Source organism: Leptinotarsa decemlineata, unplaced genomic scaffold (genome assembly GCF_025532065.1).
Source record: "Leptinotarsa decemlineata unplaced genomic scaffold, Ldec_3_MD MMD2_tig00026282_RagTag_RagTag, whole genome shotgun sequence".
NCBI lineage: Eukaryota > Metazoa > Arthropoda > Insecta > Coleoptera > Chrysomelidae > Leptinotarsa > Leptinotarsa decemlineata.
Genome location: NW_027412668.1, coordinates 21,500,811 through 21,522,129, shown reverse-complemented (window position 1 = coordinate 21,522,129; position 21,319 = coordinate 21,500,811). Strand labels below are relative to the sequence as shown.

The window sequence follows — 21,319 nt, the reverse complement described above, 5'->3', positions numbered from 1 at the left end:
CATGCAGACACTCCAAAGTCAAAGTTTACGGCCTCCCTGTTTCCGGGGCATGTACAACAGTGAAACGGACGATTTGGGATTCAAACTCCCATGAAGGTGCATCATTTTTTCGGTCTTTAAGTCGAGCTGATACAGCTCCTTTTGAGTCCACTTCAGGTCTCCAAATGAGTAGGGTAAGATTGGAATAGCAAGTATCTTTGTTGCAACAACTTTGTTCGACCCCGACAGTTCAGAATGACCCGATATGTCGGAATTTGTGCTGATACTTGCGGAGAGAGTTCTTCACAGTTGTTACCTCTTTTGCCTAGCGCTGTTCCATCTCGACGTTACTATACGTCTCTTCGACATTCAGATGGTGCAGGATGCTTTTTCATCTACGATCTTCACATCCTTTCCGTAGTCCCCGCATCATCCTCTTTTCAGGTGGACCGTTGCACATTTGTCTATTCCAAATTTCATACCGATAACATGCTTGTACCACCACCCTCATATTAATAATAATCATTATTTTTATTATTATTACTCACCTCAACAAATCTCCTCAAAGCTTCTTTACTGAGAACATATCCTTTTCCTTGACTCATGTACACCTGTTTGACGAATGGACTGAATCTAAAGCCAAAGTAAATTGGTGTTTGGGGACTGATGTCTGAAACCATGTACCTCAGATTTTCCATAATTACGTATCTGTGAATAACGACGTATAATGTTATTCGAAGGTGGTTGACAGTATTTCATGATGAATTTCATTTGTTTGGACTTCCATTGTCTTCTTCTATTGTTCTACTTTTACTTGTATTTTATTTCCCTATTATTTCATTTCAGGTTAGGTTTCCTAACACAGTTATTATTTTCAGTTATTCATTTTTAATTTTTCAATCAGTTCTCACAGGGATTTCAAATCATTTTATATAATATTAGACAATGGAAGTCAGAACTAATGAAGTTCATGAATAATGTTCTTGTTTCAGTGAATATCTCTGAATGTGATTATTAGAGATGTCACACAAATGAAAAAAAAAAACAAAAAATGGAAATTACATACTTTGATTCGATTCGCATTATATTAGTTTATATTGAATTCTTTCTTCCAAAATGAAATTGGCGAAAAGAATTCTCTCTAAGTATGTTTGAAGGTGATTGACAATATTTCATGATGAATTTCACTAGTTCGGACTTTCATTATCTACTATATAAAATGATATGAAATCCCTGAAACAACTAAAAAAGAAGAATTAAAAATGAATAGCTGAAAATAATAATTATATTAAGCAAAATATACCTGAAATGAAATAATAGTGAAACAAAATACAAGTAAAATAGAACAATTGAACAAAAATAAATAAAAATGAAGAAATGAAAAAAGAAAATAAAAAAAAGTTGAGAGATTCCAAGTCACGTTAGTTAACGACGTTTCGATTGTTCTATTCGATCTACAATCGTCTTCGGGTGATATTCATTTTTAATTCTTCTTTTTTAGTTGTTTCAGGGATTTCAAATCATTTTATATAGTAGACAATGGAAGTCCGAACTAGTGAAATTCTCTCTAAGTACTTCCGATTTTTCATGCTCATCTATGTGAGATTATTGTGAAAAAATACTCCTAGGTATTTGGTTTCAAGATGCGAAAGCTACATTTAGTTTATTTCTGTTTCTCTGGTCTTATACAAAAGGCTACCTTGGGGTATTCCAAAGGATTTTTCTCCAAACCGAAAATAGAATCATTATAAATCCTAACTCTTTATTATCTTCCGTATCAAAAGTATGAAAACTAACATTAAGCTGCATCAGGTTTTCCAAGATAATGTTTTCGCAATCAGCAATATGAGATTCATCAAATAAAATGCTTTGCTCTAATTCAGTCTACTAATCCATGAGTTTTCACATATTTTAGTAATTTATATTAAAAGATTCTCTCTAATGGAAAGATTTAAAGGCAAGTTGAATGTTAACATCAAATTTTCTCTAGATGAATTAAATATGGGCATTAATGCAGCAGACAATGTGACTGCTTGTCGTTATAATCTATATGCAGTTTCGATTCTCAGTGGATCTTCTTACAGCAGACATTACACAGAATACTGTAGACATCCCTACATTGGCACGTGTCACCGATTTTACCAAAATCGACTGTTTTATAACTTTCATCGTTGAAGATATAATACAATGCAGTAATCAACAAAAAAAAGAAATGAAATGTGCAATATAATTCATTCAAGGTTTGGGCCATATGGATCGCTGCTTCCGAAATCAATATCAATACAATATTTTTGCCTAAATTTTACTTTCATTTCATCCAAATATTTGATAACTTGTGCTGACAGATTTTTTTCAAAAATGATTGCTACAGTTCTTGTCTTAAAAAAATTTGGGAATATTTTTCACTATATCAATTCAGTGTAAGAGTACTGAAGTAACAACTTGAACAGCTGATTTGGTATTTTTCAAATGACGTGAATTTCTCCGTTTGACATTCCAGAAAAGCGAAAACATTCAATCCATTATCTTTCAAATAACTAATCACTTCTGTATCTTCACTGGAATGACGAATTCAAAAAATAATTAGTGATTTCACTTTCAGCTGTTCTTCAGTACAAATACCCCATTTGGGTTGGTAGCTAAATTTGCGTCCCACTTTACAGTCGATTTTCTGGGAAAGGCACCACCCACCATTCCTACACTGGAATCCACAATGCCGAAAATTACTTTTCGACAGCGTCTAGTAAGGCGAATTTTGAAACAGCTCAATATCAACAAGGCGTCTGGTTCTGATAAAGTGCCCGTCATCGTACTTAAAAAGTGCGCAAATAAACTCGCACCAGTATTTTGCACACTTTTCAACCTGTCTAGCAAGGAAGAGATTTTTACTTCTTGTTGGAAGATTGCTCGCGTTCAGCCTACTGCCAGAAAGGGCAAGAAAAATCTTCCAAATAACAGTAAGCCAGTCGTTTTGCTATCGGTGATATCAAAAATCATGGAGAATATTTGAAAGGCGTCAACATCTTGAGCGATTATCAATATGACTTTCGGAAACAAAGATCAACAGGCGACCTTCTATCGTATATTACCCATATTTGGAATAACTTAATCGAGAAGCATGGAGAGTCAGGAGTTGCTACGCTTGATATTTCTGAGTCATTCGACCTTGTGTGGCATGAGGGTTTGCTGACCAAACTTCGATGCTAGGGCTTGTCGAATAACTTTTGTGTATGGCTCTCCAGACTCCTCTAAGAACGTTTCCTGCAAGTGGACGTCGATGGATATCTTTCCAATGCTTTTTCCACCAACGCTGGTGTTCCCACGGATCCATATTGGAATAAACGAAGAATCCAAAATATTGTTTTTTTGACAACAGCACACTTGTCTCGTTATTTCATTTGGATTCCAGGATGTCGGTTGCGGATGCACATCTCCACCGACAGCAGGATGTTGAATATCTTGTTGAGGATCCAGAGGTGATTTTGAAATGGGAAGTAACCAGGTTTAATCCAATACTACAAAAACTCAGGCATCGGTTTTCTCCAAAAAGATTAATGTCTCCGAACTGGATATAATAATGTCAAGACAGACAATTTTGCTTCCTGTTTGGATAAGTTTGTTGGGGGTTGAAATGGACACCGATATGTCTTGGCACAATCATGTTGCTGGAATTGCAAATGCCGCTTCTCAAAACACTGTTCCGAACCAGAAAAATGTACACACCTCAGTAACTTTTGATGCTTTATAAAGCTTTGATTAGACCTTCTTTGGAGTACTTTTCTCATGTATAGATCCCCGCCCCTAAGCATACCCTGAAGCTGCTGGATTTCATTCAGATAAGAGTCATCCGCCTGTTTGGGGACGTGAACATCACTTGCAACCTTGACAGTCTGGAACATCGAAGAAAGGTTGGGGATGTGTCTCTCTTCTATAGATTCTTTTATATTTAGTGTTCAAGTGACTCGGCTCATTCGAGTCCACCAAGAGCGATGCATATCAGAAATACGCGACGGACTGCAGCTGCTCATAATTTTGAGGTTCAACTTGGAGAACGGCCTTTATGTGGAATGAACTTCTTGAGAAGGTTTTCCCAAATGGATCTCCAGCGATTCAAATCCTACTTTTGCACAGGCACCATTTTTGAAGCGCCTTAAGGATTTTTCTGTAGTGTTTGTATTTTGTCCTAACGTCTCAGAGTTTTATGGAGCTATTGTATGTATTCAAGGCTGATACTCAAAGTATATATATTATTGAAAATCAGAACAAGCGTATTGAGAAGGCATACTCTATTTTTGTTTTATTTCAATTCTTTTCTATTGATCTTGAATGCTTTCTTGAGATTTCGACTTAAATCTTGATATTAACATTTTCCTAGAATTCAGTCTAGAAAAGTTAAAATTTCGGTTCAACATTTAGGAGGTCAAGAGAGAAGTCGAATATAACTAAGCACGGGGGGTAGTCTCTTTAATGGTCTCGTAATAAGGAAGTTTCGATTGTTAATTTTTTCTCTATGGTATCATTCTGAAGAAGTAGCGCTCATAACCAGTTTGAAGAGTTGCTGAATCAATATACGATGAATGTAGTTCAGTTTTATCAGTTTGCATATAAAAAACTATAGAAAGACCAGGAAATGTGTCGAAATTATTGAATTTAAATATTAACAGCTTCAAAATATGTTAACTCCGTCGTTACAATCATTCACCATAATCAATTTGAGAGCTTATTTAATGACTTACGTGTCATCATCTGCTTTTATAAACCAATCAGCCTCATGGTAATAGTTTTTGTAAACATATTTCAATGCTTCCTTTGTTTTCAACCATGAGAACTTTCTACCTTCCCGTACTGATAGCCCAATCGCAGGTAGGTTTTTATCTAAAAAAGTTATGAATCCTGAGATGTGAATATACATTTTACCGTCGACATTGTTTCACACTGTAATTTGAGGGGTAATAACTTAAGCAGTCACGACCGATTCCAAAATTGTTTATATTTTTGAAATCCTCGTTAGAAAAGGAGTTGAAAAGTAAATGGCTACAATTACCGATAACGGTCAAAAATCGGTCGTGGGAGCTAAAGGGAATTGAGTAATAAAAAAAATGTTTGCTACACAATTCAATGCAATTCAAAATACGAGTCAATGGGGCTCTTTCGATATAATTCTGACTGTGAAATGTATTTGTACTGATATTTTTTCAACCATTTAAGCTATAAAATTTGTGACATATCTGTTTCTGTAACTATGACTAACTTGCATTCGAATATAATGATCCTTGAACTTTCTGAAAGTGGTTTCAGATTGAATTAAAATGACTGATAAATTCAAAATTACCTGCTTTTGAGCTCATAAACAACAAAATATTACAACGTTTTCCCCAGCTCGCTTTAACGTGAACCGCTATGCTTTCATGATTGTTGGGGCTAGTCATTACCATGCACAAAATTTTAACTTCTTTGTAGAGATTGTCTGCTATTTCAGTATTCATCATTCTATGAAAAGTATCATTTCTGTTGTGATCACCAACTTCTCCTACTGGTCCGGAGACTTCTAGATATTCTTCTCCAAAGATTCTTGAGTAAGTATGTCTGACAGTAGGTGGAATTAGGACAATATATGCTAGAGTAAAGCCAATCGCCATTCCAGTCACCAGACAAAAATGCGCCTGATACTGCAACATTTAGTATCGAATGAGGAATAATATTGATTGATAAATTTTATATATCGGTCAATTGAGTTCTCGAAGTGAAAGATAAGTAGTGGATTTATAACGTAAATCAACTATTTGTATGATTGAATCTTCAACTGATGTTCAATGACATTCATGTACATTCCAGAGCTGTCAAACCTAAGGTATGACAGAGCTGTCAAACTTACGGTTTGGCAGCTCTGGAATGTACTTGCTAGTTCGGAAGATGGGCCCTTTCACTTACATCAGAGATTCTATTGTTGTAAATCATGCCCGAAAGAAAATAACGCCTGCAGCCATCAGTAGCCATAAACCAATTGAGACATAGCCACATAGCCATGTAGGGCCACACTAACGAGAAATGCCAATAATTATTGCAATAATGGACGTTAACCGTATGTGTAGCTACGACTTAACGCGATAATTTGACAACGGCAGTAACATTTTAAGGCTTTGGCACACAGAACGCGGTCTGTCGCGGCGGGATGCGATACTGGAACGCGGCGGGAAAGCGATAATTCTATATTACACAAAAGTATATTATAATAGTCACACTGATGGCGGTCAATCTAGTTTAGATCGCGACGACGAGCGATACACTTGTACAAATTTACAGATTTTGGCGCGATACTGAATTGTTTATAGAAACTGTTAGAAGTTATGTGTTCCTGTATGACCATACACATGCATAATATAAGAATATGTTAAAAAAAAGTGAAGCATGGAACGAAATAGCAAAAACGATAGGGATGACGGGTAAGTACATATGTGTATTTTTATTATAGATTCAACATAAGGTTATGGTTCATTATGTACTGAAGTAATCTGCAAATTTTTCTCGTATTTCAAAGGCGGCAGTATTTGATCTTCTGTTTGTCGGTCTTGTGTTTGATAATGCTTGTATTGGTTCATCTTGTTCTTCCGTTTCCATGGCTGTATATTCTTTGGTCCTATTTTTTGTAATGATATAATTGTGCAAGCAGCATGCTGCTTTCACAATCCAGTCAGCAGTTTGAGCATCAGTTTCTATGGCTCTTAGGAAAACTCGCCACTTCATGGCCAATATGCCGAATGCATTTTCGACTACACGACGCGCTCGGCTGAGCTGTGAATTAAATTTTTTCTTTCTTGTGTTATTAATAACTCCAGTTTTGGGTACGGTCTCATCAAATAAGTTTGCAGTGCAAATCCTTCGTCTCCTACAAATACATTCGGTACTGGGTCCTCTCTTCCTGGAAGTGGTTTCTGGGGTAAAATAGTTTTATTTTCAATATACTGTTGGTAGAAAGCTGAGTTTTCAAAGATAGCGCTATCACTGTGACGCCCATAATTGCCAATATCCACTACCATAAATTTGTAATATGGGTCAACGATAGCAAGGAGAACTATGGAGAAATAATTTTTGTAACAAAAATAGGCTGAGCCACTACGACGAGGACATTTCAACTTAATATGCTTTCCGTCTATGCTTCCAAGGCAGTTTGGGAAGCCCCAAAGTTCCAAAAAATCCTCAACAGATTGTATCCACATCTGTCTGGTGGGTGATGGCAAATAAATTGGCTGTAGGGTTTTCGAAATTTCTTGGCAGGCATTTCTCACAATTTTGGAAACAGTTGATCGTCCCACTCGATAAGAAAAAGCGATAGTCTGTCTGTCTGTCTGTCGCCAAATATCTGAAAAGAAAAAGAAAAATGTTCAATTAGTTTTGCTGTACGGCGATGTGATTAAAAAAAAAATTGAAAACTGATTTTTGAACCCTTCAGAGGTCTCTAATTACGTTATCTAAATAATTTATTTTTGTTTCAGCTGAAACAGCAAAATAAAAGTGGAAAAATTTACGTGATTCCTACATGAAATACAAGAAGTTCAAAAAGGGTGAAACAGGTCAGGCCAAGAAGTACCATAAGGGGCATTGGAGTACCCACATGAATTTTTTTGATTATACCCTCAAACGACGTTCGCATAGTAGCAATATACCACCAGAAGATGTAACAGAAACTGAAGAAACCAGGTTATCTGAAACAGAAAATTTGTTGATGTCTGACGATACCCAACAAACAAATGCATCTAGCGAACATTCTTCAGCGACTTTACTATTACCAGCTCGACAAAAAAAGAAAAAAAGGAAGTCGTATAGTCACTCATCAACTGAAAACTGCCCAGATGATGTCGACAAAGTGATTGATTTTTTATCAAATAAAAGAAGCAAACAGGGCCCTGATGGGATTGATCATTTGATTTTAAGTTATGCTGCGACCTTCAAAAAATTCAATCCATTGACTCAAGCAACAATGAAAATAAAGCTTGCCACATTATTTGCAGAAAACGAAATTGAGGAGCTAAAAGCACACCCAACATCAGCCCCAAAGGCATCCACATCCCATTCACGATCTTTTTCGAGGGATGAATACACTTACCCTAATGTTATTTTTCGGTTTGAATTTGAATTTTGAGTTTTACTTTTTTGTTCCATTCCAAGTTTAAACACTCTATAAACTATTATTGTAATATTCATAACATTTAATTAAACTGTAGTTTGTATATCACACATAAAGTGTATGTTTTTTAGTACTTACCTTAAACAAATGGCTAATCTTTCTCTTGTATGAATTGGTTTCCTCCAGAGACAGTTGCCTCAAGAAATCAAAGCAGCGCGACGTCAAATGGATAAAGCTTTTGAATTGAAGAAAGATGATGAATATGAAATGTTCGGAAGACTGCTCGCAAGTAAACTAAAAAAATAAGAAATCCAAACACGCGTGATATATTAATCAATGATATTCACAATTCAGTATTTCGTGGATGTATGGCAGATCGACTTGAGCAGCAGTCTGCAGTACCTCAGTTTTCTACAACCCTGTCTCCACACCATCAAGGAATCAGCCCATCACCAAATCCTCTTTCATACCAGTCGCCTCCAGGCCACTCCACATCTCTGTCTCCACACCATCAAGAATTTAGCCCATTGCTAAATTCTTCAACATACCAGTCGCCTCCAGGCCACTCCACATCTCTGTCTCCACACCATCAAGCATTCAGACCATCGCCAAATCCTCGAACATACCAGCCGCCTCCACCTCACGATACAAAAAGTCTACCTCCAGATCAGTTCTTATTTCAAATCTCCAAGAAAATTTCTTAGAATTACCACGGCCAACCCGTTCCTCACAAATATTAATTACAAAGTCCGGTGAAATACAGATAATTAAAGATTTAAAAAAATACTTAAAGGAACAAATAAATGAAAGACATAAATACAGAGTATGTTGTTTTATTTTCCAAAGTAATCAGCTAATCAAAACGAAATATTTGAAAACCTTGATCTGCGCCTAGGGGGAGCACGAGGAAGTGCCCATTTTATGTTGTCGCCACCTTACAAATTATTCATGGTCCTGAAATGTTCTGTGAATTTATTCCTAATCTGAATTGCTGTTAAAGCTGAACGTCGGGCAATACTCTTCATTTACCTGAAAGCGCCTTCGCCTTCTCCAATGTCTTTTCCCCAAGTTCCAGGATTTGTTATTCCTCCGTTGACGATTGTGTCAGTGTAGCCCGATGGGGTGTAAATTGACCGCGAGTTTGAACTTTTTCTTAAAAAGTTATGTAATAAAGCACATGCCATTACGACTCTTGGAGCTTCGTTTAGTTGTGAAGCTATAGGTTTTCTAAGTACTCGAAACCGTGCTGACATAAACCAAATGCGTTTTCCACAATAATACGAACAGAAGAAAGTTTACGATTGAAGTTTCGTTGCATACTTCCTTGGGGGTGGTCTCCTGGAAAAGTTTCATAATGTTGGGGTGCAATGTCAGCAACAAAAACGTAAGGCATATTTACGTCGCCATCAGAAAGTGGTTCAGGTCATGGTAAATGTAAGGAATTTGTCTGAAGTTTTTCAAATAAAATACAAACTCTGAATAAACCACCGTCACTGATTCTACCCTTGCTGCCTATATCGCAGAACACAAAACAAAAATTACGATCCACTAACGCCATCAACACAATACTAAACGAATGCTTATAATTAAAATAGTCAGACCTACTGTGCATCGGTGACACAATCAGATTCCTTTTGTAGCCATTCGTTTTCATTATCAGGTAACTTTCAATACAGATATGAGAGCACTGCAACATTCCCTTGCAATATTGGAAATCACTTGGTGAGACATCTTGAACAAATAATGTAAGCTTCTATAGCTATCTCCTGTAGCTAGATATCGTAAAGTAACTTCTAGTCGAATTTTGGCAGGTATAGTTACACGAAATTTAGTTTTTTGTTTTTCTATCAAAGACCCAACTCTGCTTAAAATTAATTCGAAATCAGTTGTTGACATTCGAAGGAATCCCTCGAACTGGTTGCTTGGTTCAGCTAGTAGCTCGGAGAATATTTCCTCCATACTGTTCCTTCAAAATATAAAAAAATGAAGAAATATTTGTATTACTTCAAAACTATATTATAGACAGGAGAAAAAAACAAACATATTTATGCTTTACATATTATTGCCTGTCCATGGTATGTTTGTATTTAACTGGCAGCAACATAAAAACAACATAACAGCATAAAATAGACAGTTTAAGATGGTAATACTGGTCATTCTAATATTTAAAACTTTAAGCTTATAAACATAGAAAGACTTACAGTGCACGATTCCTGTGCATTTGTATCATCCACCATCTGCTTTTTCTTTGTTTCCTTTTTTTCTTCATTCGGTAATGATTCAATAAATTCAAATAATAAAAATGTACGCTCATAAACTACAGAGCTCTGTCAACCTCCATCTTCCAAGTAAAATTAACGCCGTTTTTATCGCCACGTTGACCGTATTAAGTGTAGCCAACCACTTTAGCGCGTTAAAAATTACCGCGAAAATTTTTTGCCAAAAAAATTATCCTATCAAATTTGTCTATTTCTAGTCATGTGTGTCGAAATAACCAATGAAACCATAATTACACTGATAACTAGTTATCACTTATGTCATGACATTGCTAAGCAACCAACACAATAAAGTTGTTTGACATTTCAGTAATTCAATTTATTTCGAAAATGTCACTTCCTCCCTTTGGTGTTCAAAGCAGTAACCGAGGCAAATACAGCAAGATCAACGGAATATCATTATACGAATTGTTCTTTTAATAACTGTGTGTTCAATAAATAATTTTGTTCGAATTGCAAAAAATTTTCTCACCGAATATCCCTCGAACTCATAACTCATAATTTTATCACAACTTCCTCAAGCACGTTATTTTAGGTAACATCCCTCCGCCTTCGGCGTCGGGATGTTACCAAATAACGTGCTTTCGAAAACTGTGATAAAATTATTTCGTTAGTTATCAATGTCCTTGGGATATTATAGCTGATAATAACCGCGATAATGGGCATTGACGTTAGCCGCTAGTGTGGCTCCAGTTTAAGAGCGCGCGAATATTCAACGTTCGCTGTCATTGTAGGTGTAGCGAGAATAATGCTACTGACTTCGATGGAATTCCGAGGAATAGTTGAAGTTTTATACCAGGTTTACACTCAGCCCAATTGGAAAGGAAAGTGTGAAGTGAAATGGGCAGTGAGAATGTAAACGGGTCCATCGCGCTGCCACTGTTCATGCTGGTTCATGCTCTCCGCCATATTTGGGTCAAGATTCCCCACCTCGAATTTTATGCGCGGCCGAACTACAGCGCAACTGACTGAATCTGTGGCGTTTATTAGGCGAGCCAAATTAAGGCATGGAATATTATTACAAAGTGAGTCGTTGTAAGTGGTGGCTTTGTATTTGTGAAAAATTTGTGTCTAATTTCAAAATGAGCAAGTGTAGAGCTGTGGGTTGCTGTGATTTGCAGGATGATGTCGGCATTTATTTTTTTCGATTTCTAATTGATGAAAAAAGGTATGTTTTTCTATTATTCATTATGTTAGAATGAAATAATGAACATATAACAAAAATCATAAAATAAATTGTTATAGACCATATATAGTGGAGTGATTAAAAATCAATTACTTCAGTAATCAAGATAAGGATTGCAATATTTTTTTTCGATGAAATGAGCATGAAGTCACACTTATTCTACAATATAGGAAAGGTTCGAATAGTTGGCTTTAAGGAATTATTTGACAAGAAAATGGTTTCTATAGCAGAATATGCCTTGGTAGTCATGCCAAAAGGTATAAATTCGAACTGGAAACAGCCTGTTGCATCTTTTTTACCTATACCATCAATACTGGATATAAAAAGTATCGTGATTGAAACTGTTAGGCAATTATCAAAAATTGGATTGGGAATTAGGGGTATCATTTCAGATTCAGGTTCTAATTTTTATAAACTTGCCAGAAAAGATCTCGAAGTGACTGTAGAGTAGCCATATTTCTTTGTTGATGAGAAAAAAATATTTTACTTTTTTGATACTCCTCATTTGCTGAAATGTAGCAGAAACCATTTTTTTATGACTTTTTGAAATTTAATGAATATACAATTAACAAAAGTCATCTTGAACAACTTTACAACTTGGATAAGGAAAAGCAATATAGACTAGCACCCAAACTTACTGATTCTCATTTATTTCCAACTAACTTTCAAAGGATGAAGTATAAATTAGCCACTCAAGTTTTCAATCATTTGGTAGCTACAGCGATGAATACGTATGCCAGTTTCAATCAAATACCATAAGCAGCAATAGGAACGGCTACATTCATTGAAAAAATGGATGAAGTGTTTGATATTTTATTTCAAAACGAATATGAGACATTTATTGGGAGCTTGGCGTAGCAATGATGAAGTCAGATCATGGTCACATATTTTTTGATCGAACCTCGTGCAGAGGTGCACAACAGCTCTTAGCCTACACCCTCCTGCCCCACTAGATGCCAGCAAAATATAAAATCTCGACCCGAAACATCAAAGATACCGACCGGGAGTGAATTTACTTCTGTTTACTTATATACGGTACCATTGCCCAGTGCTTTCTCGATTGTCGGTTTTTCTGACGGAAGTCAAAGGACTGGCAGCGCGAATAGGAGTGAGTGTTTATATTCAGTCGTCTTGCTCGTTCAATTGTGGATGCAACAGCGTTTGTTTACATTCGGTAACCTGTTGTGATTTTTGTGAAATGCCAGCTTCTCCGCCGCCACCTTAGTGAAACAATGAGAAAATAATGAAATTTTTGGAACTTTACGCAGTTGAGCGCGTGAAATGGGATCCAGTGAATAAAAATCACAAGTTGAAACATGAAGTACACGATGCATGGAATCGCATTAGCAATAGCTTGGCGAATACTCCAATAGATGATTTGAAGTCAAAAAAGATATCCCTTATGGCCACGTTTCGACCTTTATCAAAGAAGAAAAAAGCTTCCATTTATTCTACGGCAGGTGTCGATGATGTGTTCCAGCCAATATGGTTTGCTTTCGAATTTATGGAGAGCTTTTTGCTATTTATGACGTTGAGGAGGCCATAAACACGGAAGACATGGTAAGTTCATTTATATATTATTCATTGAATATTTTTTACTATATTTAAATTATGAAAATAATGAACAAATTCTGTTCGAATTTCACAAATAATTCTTGACGAGCGTCTTGCCGCATCAGGTATTGGCCTAATGCCAATACCTGATGCGGCAAGTCTCTGGGTTGGTTTGTATTTGTCTCCAAGAGCCATCCACAAGTTAACGTCAGGTGATAGTTATTGAATAAAATTGCTTTTTTTAAATAATTAGTTCAATAGTCATGCTTATCCAATCGAAATAAAATGAGATACCATGACATAAATTAGAAATATGACAACTTGAAGAAAAAATAGAAATCAGCTCTTTCAAAGCAACATGTGCTATGATAGAGCCGGATTTCTCTTTACAAAAAAACAGTCGTTCAGCAAATAAAATCACGTAATAATAACCTATTTATCTGTTATATAAATCTTATCAATCTGTAAAATTGCTCATTTCTGTGAAAATCAGTTATTTATTGGTCTTAAATCACAATCTACTCGTTCATAACTATTCAATAACTTGTTTTGAAAGGCCCGTAAACCGCGATATCCAGAGGTTGGAGTCTAAGGCTGCAATGAGAATGAGGTGGAAATATCAGCAGAAGTAACTTGTCCAATTTGTTTTTACCCTTTTTCAGCGATGAATTTAGGAGGAGCTGAAACAGTGCTGCATCCTGGAGCCAACTCTTTCAAAGCCTCCACAAGTGGCTCTTTCGAAACATTATGACATCAATATTATCGTAAAATAATGCTAAATATATGCCTAACAATACAACCTATCAATTTTATCAAGTCAGGCTGTACTTTTCTTCGTAAAACAAATTGAGTGAACTCAAAAAAAATACTTTTTGGTCCTAAAATCTTTGATGCGGTGTACCGAGGCCATTCGTTTTTACAGAACTGTTAAATGTTTGTGGATGACAGCTATTCAGGTTGCTATACAAACATTCAAATCAAATTATGGTAAGATTTTGGTAAGTGGTAGAAAATCACATCGGCTCTTTCAAACACACTCTCCCATCTACTGGGACATTTTCGATGTAAATTTTGATTGGTTTTTTAAAAATTCAAAGAACAGTACTTAAAACACCAGAGACATTTTCAACGATGACACGAGAACTTGAAAGTTTGTAATTGAAAGAACGTTCCATTGTACCAATATTATGATTCACCTGGAAAAGGTTTCATTATATATTTATGTGAAGCAAAGGCTCCGTCACCAAGAAATACATAAGGAACATCTGTTTCTCTTCCGGGTAATGGAGCATCTGCTGGCAAATTGATAGTATTTGTGTCAATTTTTTTCAAAAGTAAAGAATTTTGAAAAATTCCATCATCACTAATGCGTCCCTGGCCGCCGATATCAGAAAAAATAAAGCGGTAATCACTATCAACTAAAGCCATTAGTACAATGCTATGTGTACCCTTAAAGTTATAATATGTTGAACCACTGTGTTTTGGGCAAATAATTACAATGTGTTTCCCATCTAGAGATCCAACGCATCGTGGAAACTTATTTTTAAATCCCTGTTCTATTCGTTACCACTCCTCTAGTGTCTGTGGTAACTGAAACAAAGAAAATATCACAAACATAAATAAAATAAATGAACAAAACATCAATAAAATATTTTTTTCAGACTTTACACAGACAAGACATACGATCCCGATCACCAATGCCAATTCAGTTTCAACAGGCTGTCGTAATTCCACAGTCATCACCATCACAATCAGTCTCGTCACGACCACAAAACAAACAAATGAAAACTAATAAAAAAGCAAGTCTCAACATACACACAATACCTACTCAGAACGGCCATCAAGTGCCTACTCATCTGTCATTACGCAATCTCCAGAACCTCACTTTAAATATATGCAACCATTGGTAGCAGATACTTCTGTTCCGGTAACAAATATATGCCTGTGAACGAAATGGATATCATAAAAAATGCATTCTGGGACGCTTCCCAAAGTAAAAATTTGTATTATGTTGTTTTTTTGTCTAATGATCATTGGTGTATTCTAAATTAGACATTGAATAAAACATATTTTTTAATTAGATCCCTATTTTTATTACCTTAATTTGATTCACATGAACAGAGTTGATAGCCTTGTATACTTCAGAAACGATTTTTGAAATAGCTGGTGCGGAAACCTTGAATGAGTAGTGGAGACTTCGATAACTATCTCCGGTTGCTAAAAATCTTGAAGTTATTGCCAAACGTATTTTAGATGGTATAGGTAATCGTATTCTAGTTTGGTTTTTCTTTGGTTTTATTAAGCAAAAATTGGAAATCTCTAGGTGACATTCTGCAAAAGTTATAAAACTCTGCAGAATCCTCACAAGTCAACTCTTCGAAAAAATTATACATAATGCTTCTGTAACAAAAAAGTCATTATTCACAAACATCAACTTACTAATATAAATTCTAAAGTATTTTTATAAAATAACATTGTACAAAAGTTTAGAAAAATTTGTACTACTTACGTCGTTCTATAACGATGAATTGATAATATCCACCATCTCCTTATGCGCGGTATTTTTTTTTTTGGATTCTCTTCAAAACACTCAAATAATCGTACATAATCATCAAACATAGAGCTGTCGCCGCAGTAACTTCTTTGACCGCCATTGCTTGCTGTCAGTAGAGAAGTAAAGGCTGAATGTAAACATACGCTCGCGTCGACGCTTCCACAGAAGTATTTAGAGCAGGACTGTGGGTAGCGCGAGTAGTAGCGAAAGTGGCTGAGTGTATACGTAACTTTAGTTAAAGTATTTGTTGTATCTAAAGTGAAATGAAATAGAGTTTCATTATTTTTCAGTGTAGTCAATCATTAGTCAACCCACGGGGAAAAACGAAACACTATTTTAAACACCTCAACGTCAGCACTACTGACAGAATAAATGACATTGTTCCCTGGATTTTACAATTTCGGAGGCATTCAATATGGCATATCAAACAAAGAAACATAAATATATTTTGTTTTTATACAGAAAGACCATTGCAGTCGATGCAGTTGACAACAGGAAATCTATTCTTGATGCAAGAAGGCATCGTGAATGAATATTATGTAATATTTATACTACAATATCTTTCATAAATAGTGATTGATCTGACGTTAGAGCGTTATCAATGTTATATATTGAAATATTAGTTAAATAACTATTTTTGCCTATATACTCAAGGTAGGATGGAAACATGATTTTTTCATATATAACGTTCAATAGTACACATGACAGTACACTTGTTATGTGAAATACACTTCCTTTATTTGTTACTATTCTCAGAAGAGGAACAACATTTTAGTTCACAAAATACTTCAATCACACTTCATCAACATTTAAACAAGCACTGCTCTCAAACACCAGAACTGCAACTCTCTTCTCAATGCGCCTTTCACCAATCAGGTTGTCGTTTTCAGGAGATGAAGTAGGCTAATTCCTAACTCTAAACGTCCCCTATTCATATCTTAGTCCGGCCGTACACGGACCACATATTTGCAGTCGAGGCAACCACAACATTGTGGTCACGTTGACTGCACTTCGCGGTTGAGCCAACCACATTTTTGTGGTCGACTTGCGGTCATATAAACCGCACTTGCAGTTGAGGCAACTGACATCAAAAATTGAATGCTGTGAGACCAATACGAGAAAAAGTACACCACGGTGTACGCGGTTGGGTACGACTGCAAGTTTGTGGTTAGTGTACGGCGAATGCCGCGATGACATCTCGGCGGAGATCAGCAGCAAGTTGACTGCAGACGTCCGTTTTGACTTTTGTGAACGCCCGTGTACGTGTAGTACAGTATTTCTTATGGGCGGCGCGAGTTCGCTGAAACGCGACTGCAATTGTGTGGTCGATCCGATCGCAAAATGTGGCTCGTGTACGGGCGCTACCACATATAAAACAATAGGAGGCTTAAAACAGTACCTTTGTAACTGTTCATAGTTCTCATGCCACATTTTGCTATCTTCAGACCTTCGAGAGTATCCAAAAGACTGGTGTTCAGAGCACGTTGAGCTGTTAACTCGATTTTTCTGGTCCCGACCTACACAATACTTTTCTGATCTTCGAAATCGGATATGTATTTAGTGTTTTTTGAAACGAATATGAATAATAGCCTCTATAGTTTGACTAATATACTTTTGTCACAATCCCAACAGCACATTCCATATATCCTTGACTATTCTCATCTCTCGTATCTTGTCTTTAACATTTGTTGAAGTATACAAGAAGTTTTGAGAACCACTTTCACGTTCACGTTCATCAGTCTCCTATCAAGGTTAATTCACAAGTGATTGATCCACCTTCTACTTTTTCAGTACGGTCAGTGGACTCAGGTCATTCTTGCCCACCAAATATAAGTTGCAGTCCTCGTAGATCTGGTTCCCTTTCAGTGGAAGAGCTTCATGAAGCAAGAGCCGAATTGATTTCTCTACGAAACCCTCTACGAAACGAGAACGGGAATGTTTCCTACTTATTCATCAAACTCAAACACCTGTTCATGCAGCTGCAGTTGAAGTCCACTAGATACTCGTTAGGACAACAAGATGATTGTTCCGAATTCTTGGGATTCTTGTTGAATACTTTTCGTGACCAAAACAATAGCAAAATCAATACTCTTGACCGCTCTGGATTGAATGATTCCGTACAGCCCGTCTCGTCTTGTGTTTGTAAATCTTTTGCTGGAAAAATCCTCACTTGTTTACTTTGTAGTAAATGTTCAAGAAGTAGCGAAAACTTATGTGAATTTCTGGAACTTCATCTAGCTTTTCCTGATATGACTAATAACCAGTCCGTGCAAAGCTTATTGTTAAATCATCTGATAATGGAATTTTCAACAGGTGATGATCGACTGTATTGCCAAACATGCGCTAACCTAACTGACTGTTATAAGGAAACAAGTATAGCTGAGACACCAGTCAATCTAATAATAACACTGATAATCTTCAAACATGACTCATATTTTAATATTCATGCAGTCATTGTTCACTGACGTTCTGGCGTTGAATTTGGTCATTATTACGCCTTGTTCAAAGACGAAACGGACTGGTTTAAGTTCGACGATAGTCGTGTCACGAAGTGTTCTGGCGATGCATTGAATTTATTGGATCCTCTGGAGACACCCTACATTTTGTTTTATAAGAGAGAGGACATTGTTAGATCAAGATCTTCAGATGATGTGGTGCTGCAGGTTTTTCCGGGTTTTCCTGCAGCTGAAAAAGCAAATGCGCCACTGGAATCAACGAAGTCGCCACGGAACGCCAATTAATTTTCATTGTTGTTTTTTTTATTATTATCGTTGTTTTAACTCATCTACTATATTTTTCAACAACGTATCTTTTTATATAGTACTTCAGCCACCAGTCCTCAAAAGTCTGTGCTGAACTTAGTTTTGACATTGAAAATCTAGATGTTGCACTACTGCCATCTCTTGAGCAATGGCAACAGCAGTTCGAAAACGAAAATATATCTACCATTGGTTTCCTTTTTCCAACTTCCGATCCTCATTTCAAGGCTTCCTTTGTGATTGTCATTCCTTTCTTTCTGGCTCTTTGGGTGCTTCTTCAGTTCTATATCGATTTCTTGTCATTCGTTTCTTTTTTAGAAGATGAATAAAAGCCATTCTTTTTCATAAACTGTACCCTACTATTTGATCTTCACAAACTTTATTTAAAAAATAAAAATAATGTTTCATTATTTTTAACAATATTTTTTTATTATTAACAATAGATATTGATACAATTGAATTCTGTTACAAATGTATTATATTCATTAACTACATTATTATTATCATTCATCAACAATAATTTGAACAGTACAATTAGAACAACTGCTGTTATTAATACCTCGCGATGGTGAAGAGCCTTGTAATATTTGAACTATCTAAGTTGACAATTTCATGGGCATTAACATTTAATTCTTGAAGTAAAGAGGATGATGCTGTAATGCGGGAGTTAGCTGTTGGGATTATTCTTTTAGCAATAGCCTCTTTATAGGATATAGATTAATCGATGTAACCCTCAGTTGTAAACTTCCATCCTCGGTGCTTCTTAACATCCGTTATATTTGCTCCTGATTCTGCTAGCAAAGCAGCAGAATCAGCATACAGTGACCTGTATGTTCCTTTGGTTCCAGGAGGTTCAGAAACTCAGCAATGGTCTGAGGCATTTTCCCAAACGTGTTTATATGAACTGTGTTGGAACTGCATTTATGATGTGAGTATTTCAGGAAAAAAAAATGATGATTGATAACAGAAGGGCGCCGGCAGGTTCTATATATTCCGAAAATAGTGGTAACGTTTATCATGAAATATTTTTCATTTGGTGCCTCATTTTAAACCTCTGGACTTGTTCAAATGTAAGAGTTTTTAATTTTTTGGGCCTATAACTTCCATTCCATTAACTAGCGCACTCGACTTTATCATCGCAAACCTGCTCCACAAAGTTGACGAGTTCCATATTTTTGATTTCTCTTCTAGATAGGCTAAGAATATGGTTTCGCTGAAATTTCCTTCGGCTTTCTCAAGACTACACCAGCTAAGAAAATTAGAATTTGCGATGTCGTACTGCCGAGCCGACTTTTTGGCTCCTTTTGCATCCTCTTTAATATCGTCAGGAACACACAATTACTCACTATTGTTCCTCATTATGCAAGACATTAATCATCAGCAAGAACTTCAAATGTGACTTTAAATAAAACGCGAGAGCTGTTAACAATACTGTCTGTTGGTAACCAAGTTCTTCGGCGTCACCTGACACGGCCACTTTACGGCAAATGCGACAACATTAAAATAGTTAACTGACAAGAGATGTCAAAATGTGTTTTTATAGAAATGTTGAATTCATTTATTTCATTATGAAAACAGGACAATTGTACAAAAAATTTTGTATGATATTTGTGTTGAAAGTAAGTTTTATTTTGTGAGTGAAAAAGTTTGCGAAACGAGCATAGCGAGTTGAGCAATTTCACGAACCTTACGTTTAACACTCATATCATAAATAGCTATTTTGTAATTTCTCGCATTTTTAGTCTCAAGTTTTCTGCATATGTTCAAATAAGTACATCTTACTCGAGCTTTGATTTTCTGAATGTCAAACTGAATCCGAATTGCTAGTGACTAGTCATATATTGTACCGCAGTAATACATTCAGAAATAACATAGATTGGATTGACAAATTGAAAAATTATGTGAAAAAAGTAATACGGAAACTATTGAAACATTCTTATCGTACCTTGAGTTTTGCATATGAACGTTTTGTGATACCATTATTCACCATTACAAAAAAGACATTGGTTCATTCCTCGATAGTAGGCCAACTGAAATATTTTGCCAAGTATTCACTTAGGTATAGACATTATCACTTTTCAAATATTGTCGAATAGTTTAAATACTGAGCATTTCCAAAGTAATGTACTGGGTGAGATGAGTTAACTCCCATAAAATGAAGTGATGGTAAAACAATAGTTTTAAAATAAAATTGTTATTTGCATGATTAAAATCATTCAAATCAAAACCTTCATTTTGTATATGAATTGATGGAATGGCACGTTGAAATGTGAGATCTTTATCCTTAGCTCGCACAAATTCTGACTTTTTTTGACAGATGGATTTTTTTGTCAGCGGCATCCACTACGTTGGTCATCAGCCTCGTGTTCTGTATAGGCAACGTTAAAAACTCCCCGAGCCACCGAGGGAGCATCATGACCATTCGCCGTCCGTCAGCCATGTAAAGTTGCAGAATCATCCAATCTTCAACTAGATAAATTTTCTCGAGAGAAATGTCTGGTCGAAGTGTGGATCGAACTCACGACCGTTCGATCGTGAGTATGCGGCACTACCACTGCACCAAATCACAGATGTATTTGGTTCAATTCAAAATTCATTATATTTTTTAGAGTATGTAAATGAAATGTTGTATTTAAAAATATTTGTTCAATGTCAATTTGTTTTTTACTTTTCAGTTATTGTTGCTGTTAATTTCAGTTGAAGCATTATTATTGCATGATCGATCCCTACAATATTCATGCGAGCACCACCAAATTATGTGTTTCTGTTTCTTGAACCCTTTCATTTGATAACCGTATCAAGAAGTTGCTTTAAAACCAATTCATCATCTCGGGTATTTTTTTCAGCAAACCCTTCCATTTAATACGTATACCATGGAGGTGCATA

The 21,319-nt window shown here is 36.0% G+C and overlaps 1 protein-coding gene and 2 long non-coding RNA genes across 4 annotated transcripts in view; 1 reads left to right on the top strand and 2 right to left on the bottom strand.

Moving 5' to 3' along the window:
* The window catches only part of LOC111506175 (glycoprotein-N-acetylgalactosamine 3-beta-galactosyltransferase 1), a 28,125-nt gene extending 7,659 nt beyond the window's left edge, over positions 1 to 20,466 (bottom strand). The window contains exons 1-4 of the mRNA XM_023161178.2: positions 20,379 to 20,466; positions 5,312 to 5,648; positions 4,716 to 4,854; positions 528 to 687 (exon numbers count right to left, since the gene is read on the bottom strand). Coding sequence (XP_023016946.2) covers positions 528 to 687; positions 4,716 to 4,854; positions 5,312 to 5,648; positions 20,379 to 20,423 — 681 coding nt within the window. The 5' untranslated portion in view covers positions 20,424 to 20,466. The remainder of the gene's footprint in view (positions 1 to 527; positions 688 to 4,715; positions 4,855 to 5,311; positions 5,649 to 20,378) is intronic.
* Positions 8,295 to 8,896, top strand: LOC141484735 (uncharacterized). The gene is made up of 2 exons (XR_012466768.1): positions 8,295 to 8,393; positions 8,459 to 8,896. It is a non-coding gene; the product is annotated as an uncharacterized lncRNA (long non-coding RNA).
* Positions 14,147 to 17,022, bottom strand: LOC111506176 (uncharacterized). 2 transcript variants are annotated; one of them, XR_002722231.2, is made up of 4 exons: positions 15,630 to 17,016; positions 15,219 to 15,520; positions 14,949 to 15,062; positions 14,147 to 14,710 (listed from the first exon to the last, which is right to left on the bottom strand). It is a non-coding gene; the product is annotated as an uncharacterized lncRNA (long non-coding RNA). The 2 variants fall into 2 exon arrangements; XR_012466767.1 differs by having other exon boundaries at positions 14,949 to 15,520; positions 15,630 to 17,022.
* Positions 20,467 to 21,319: the final 853 nt, after the last annotated feature.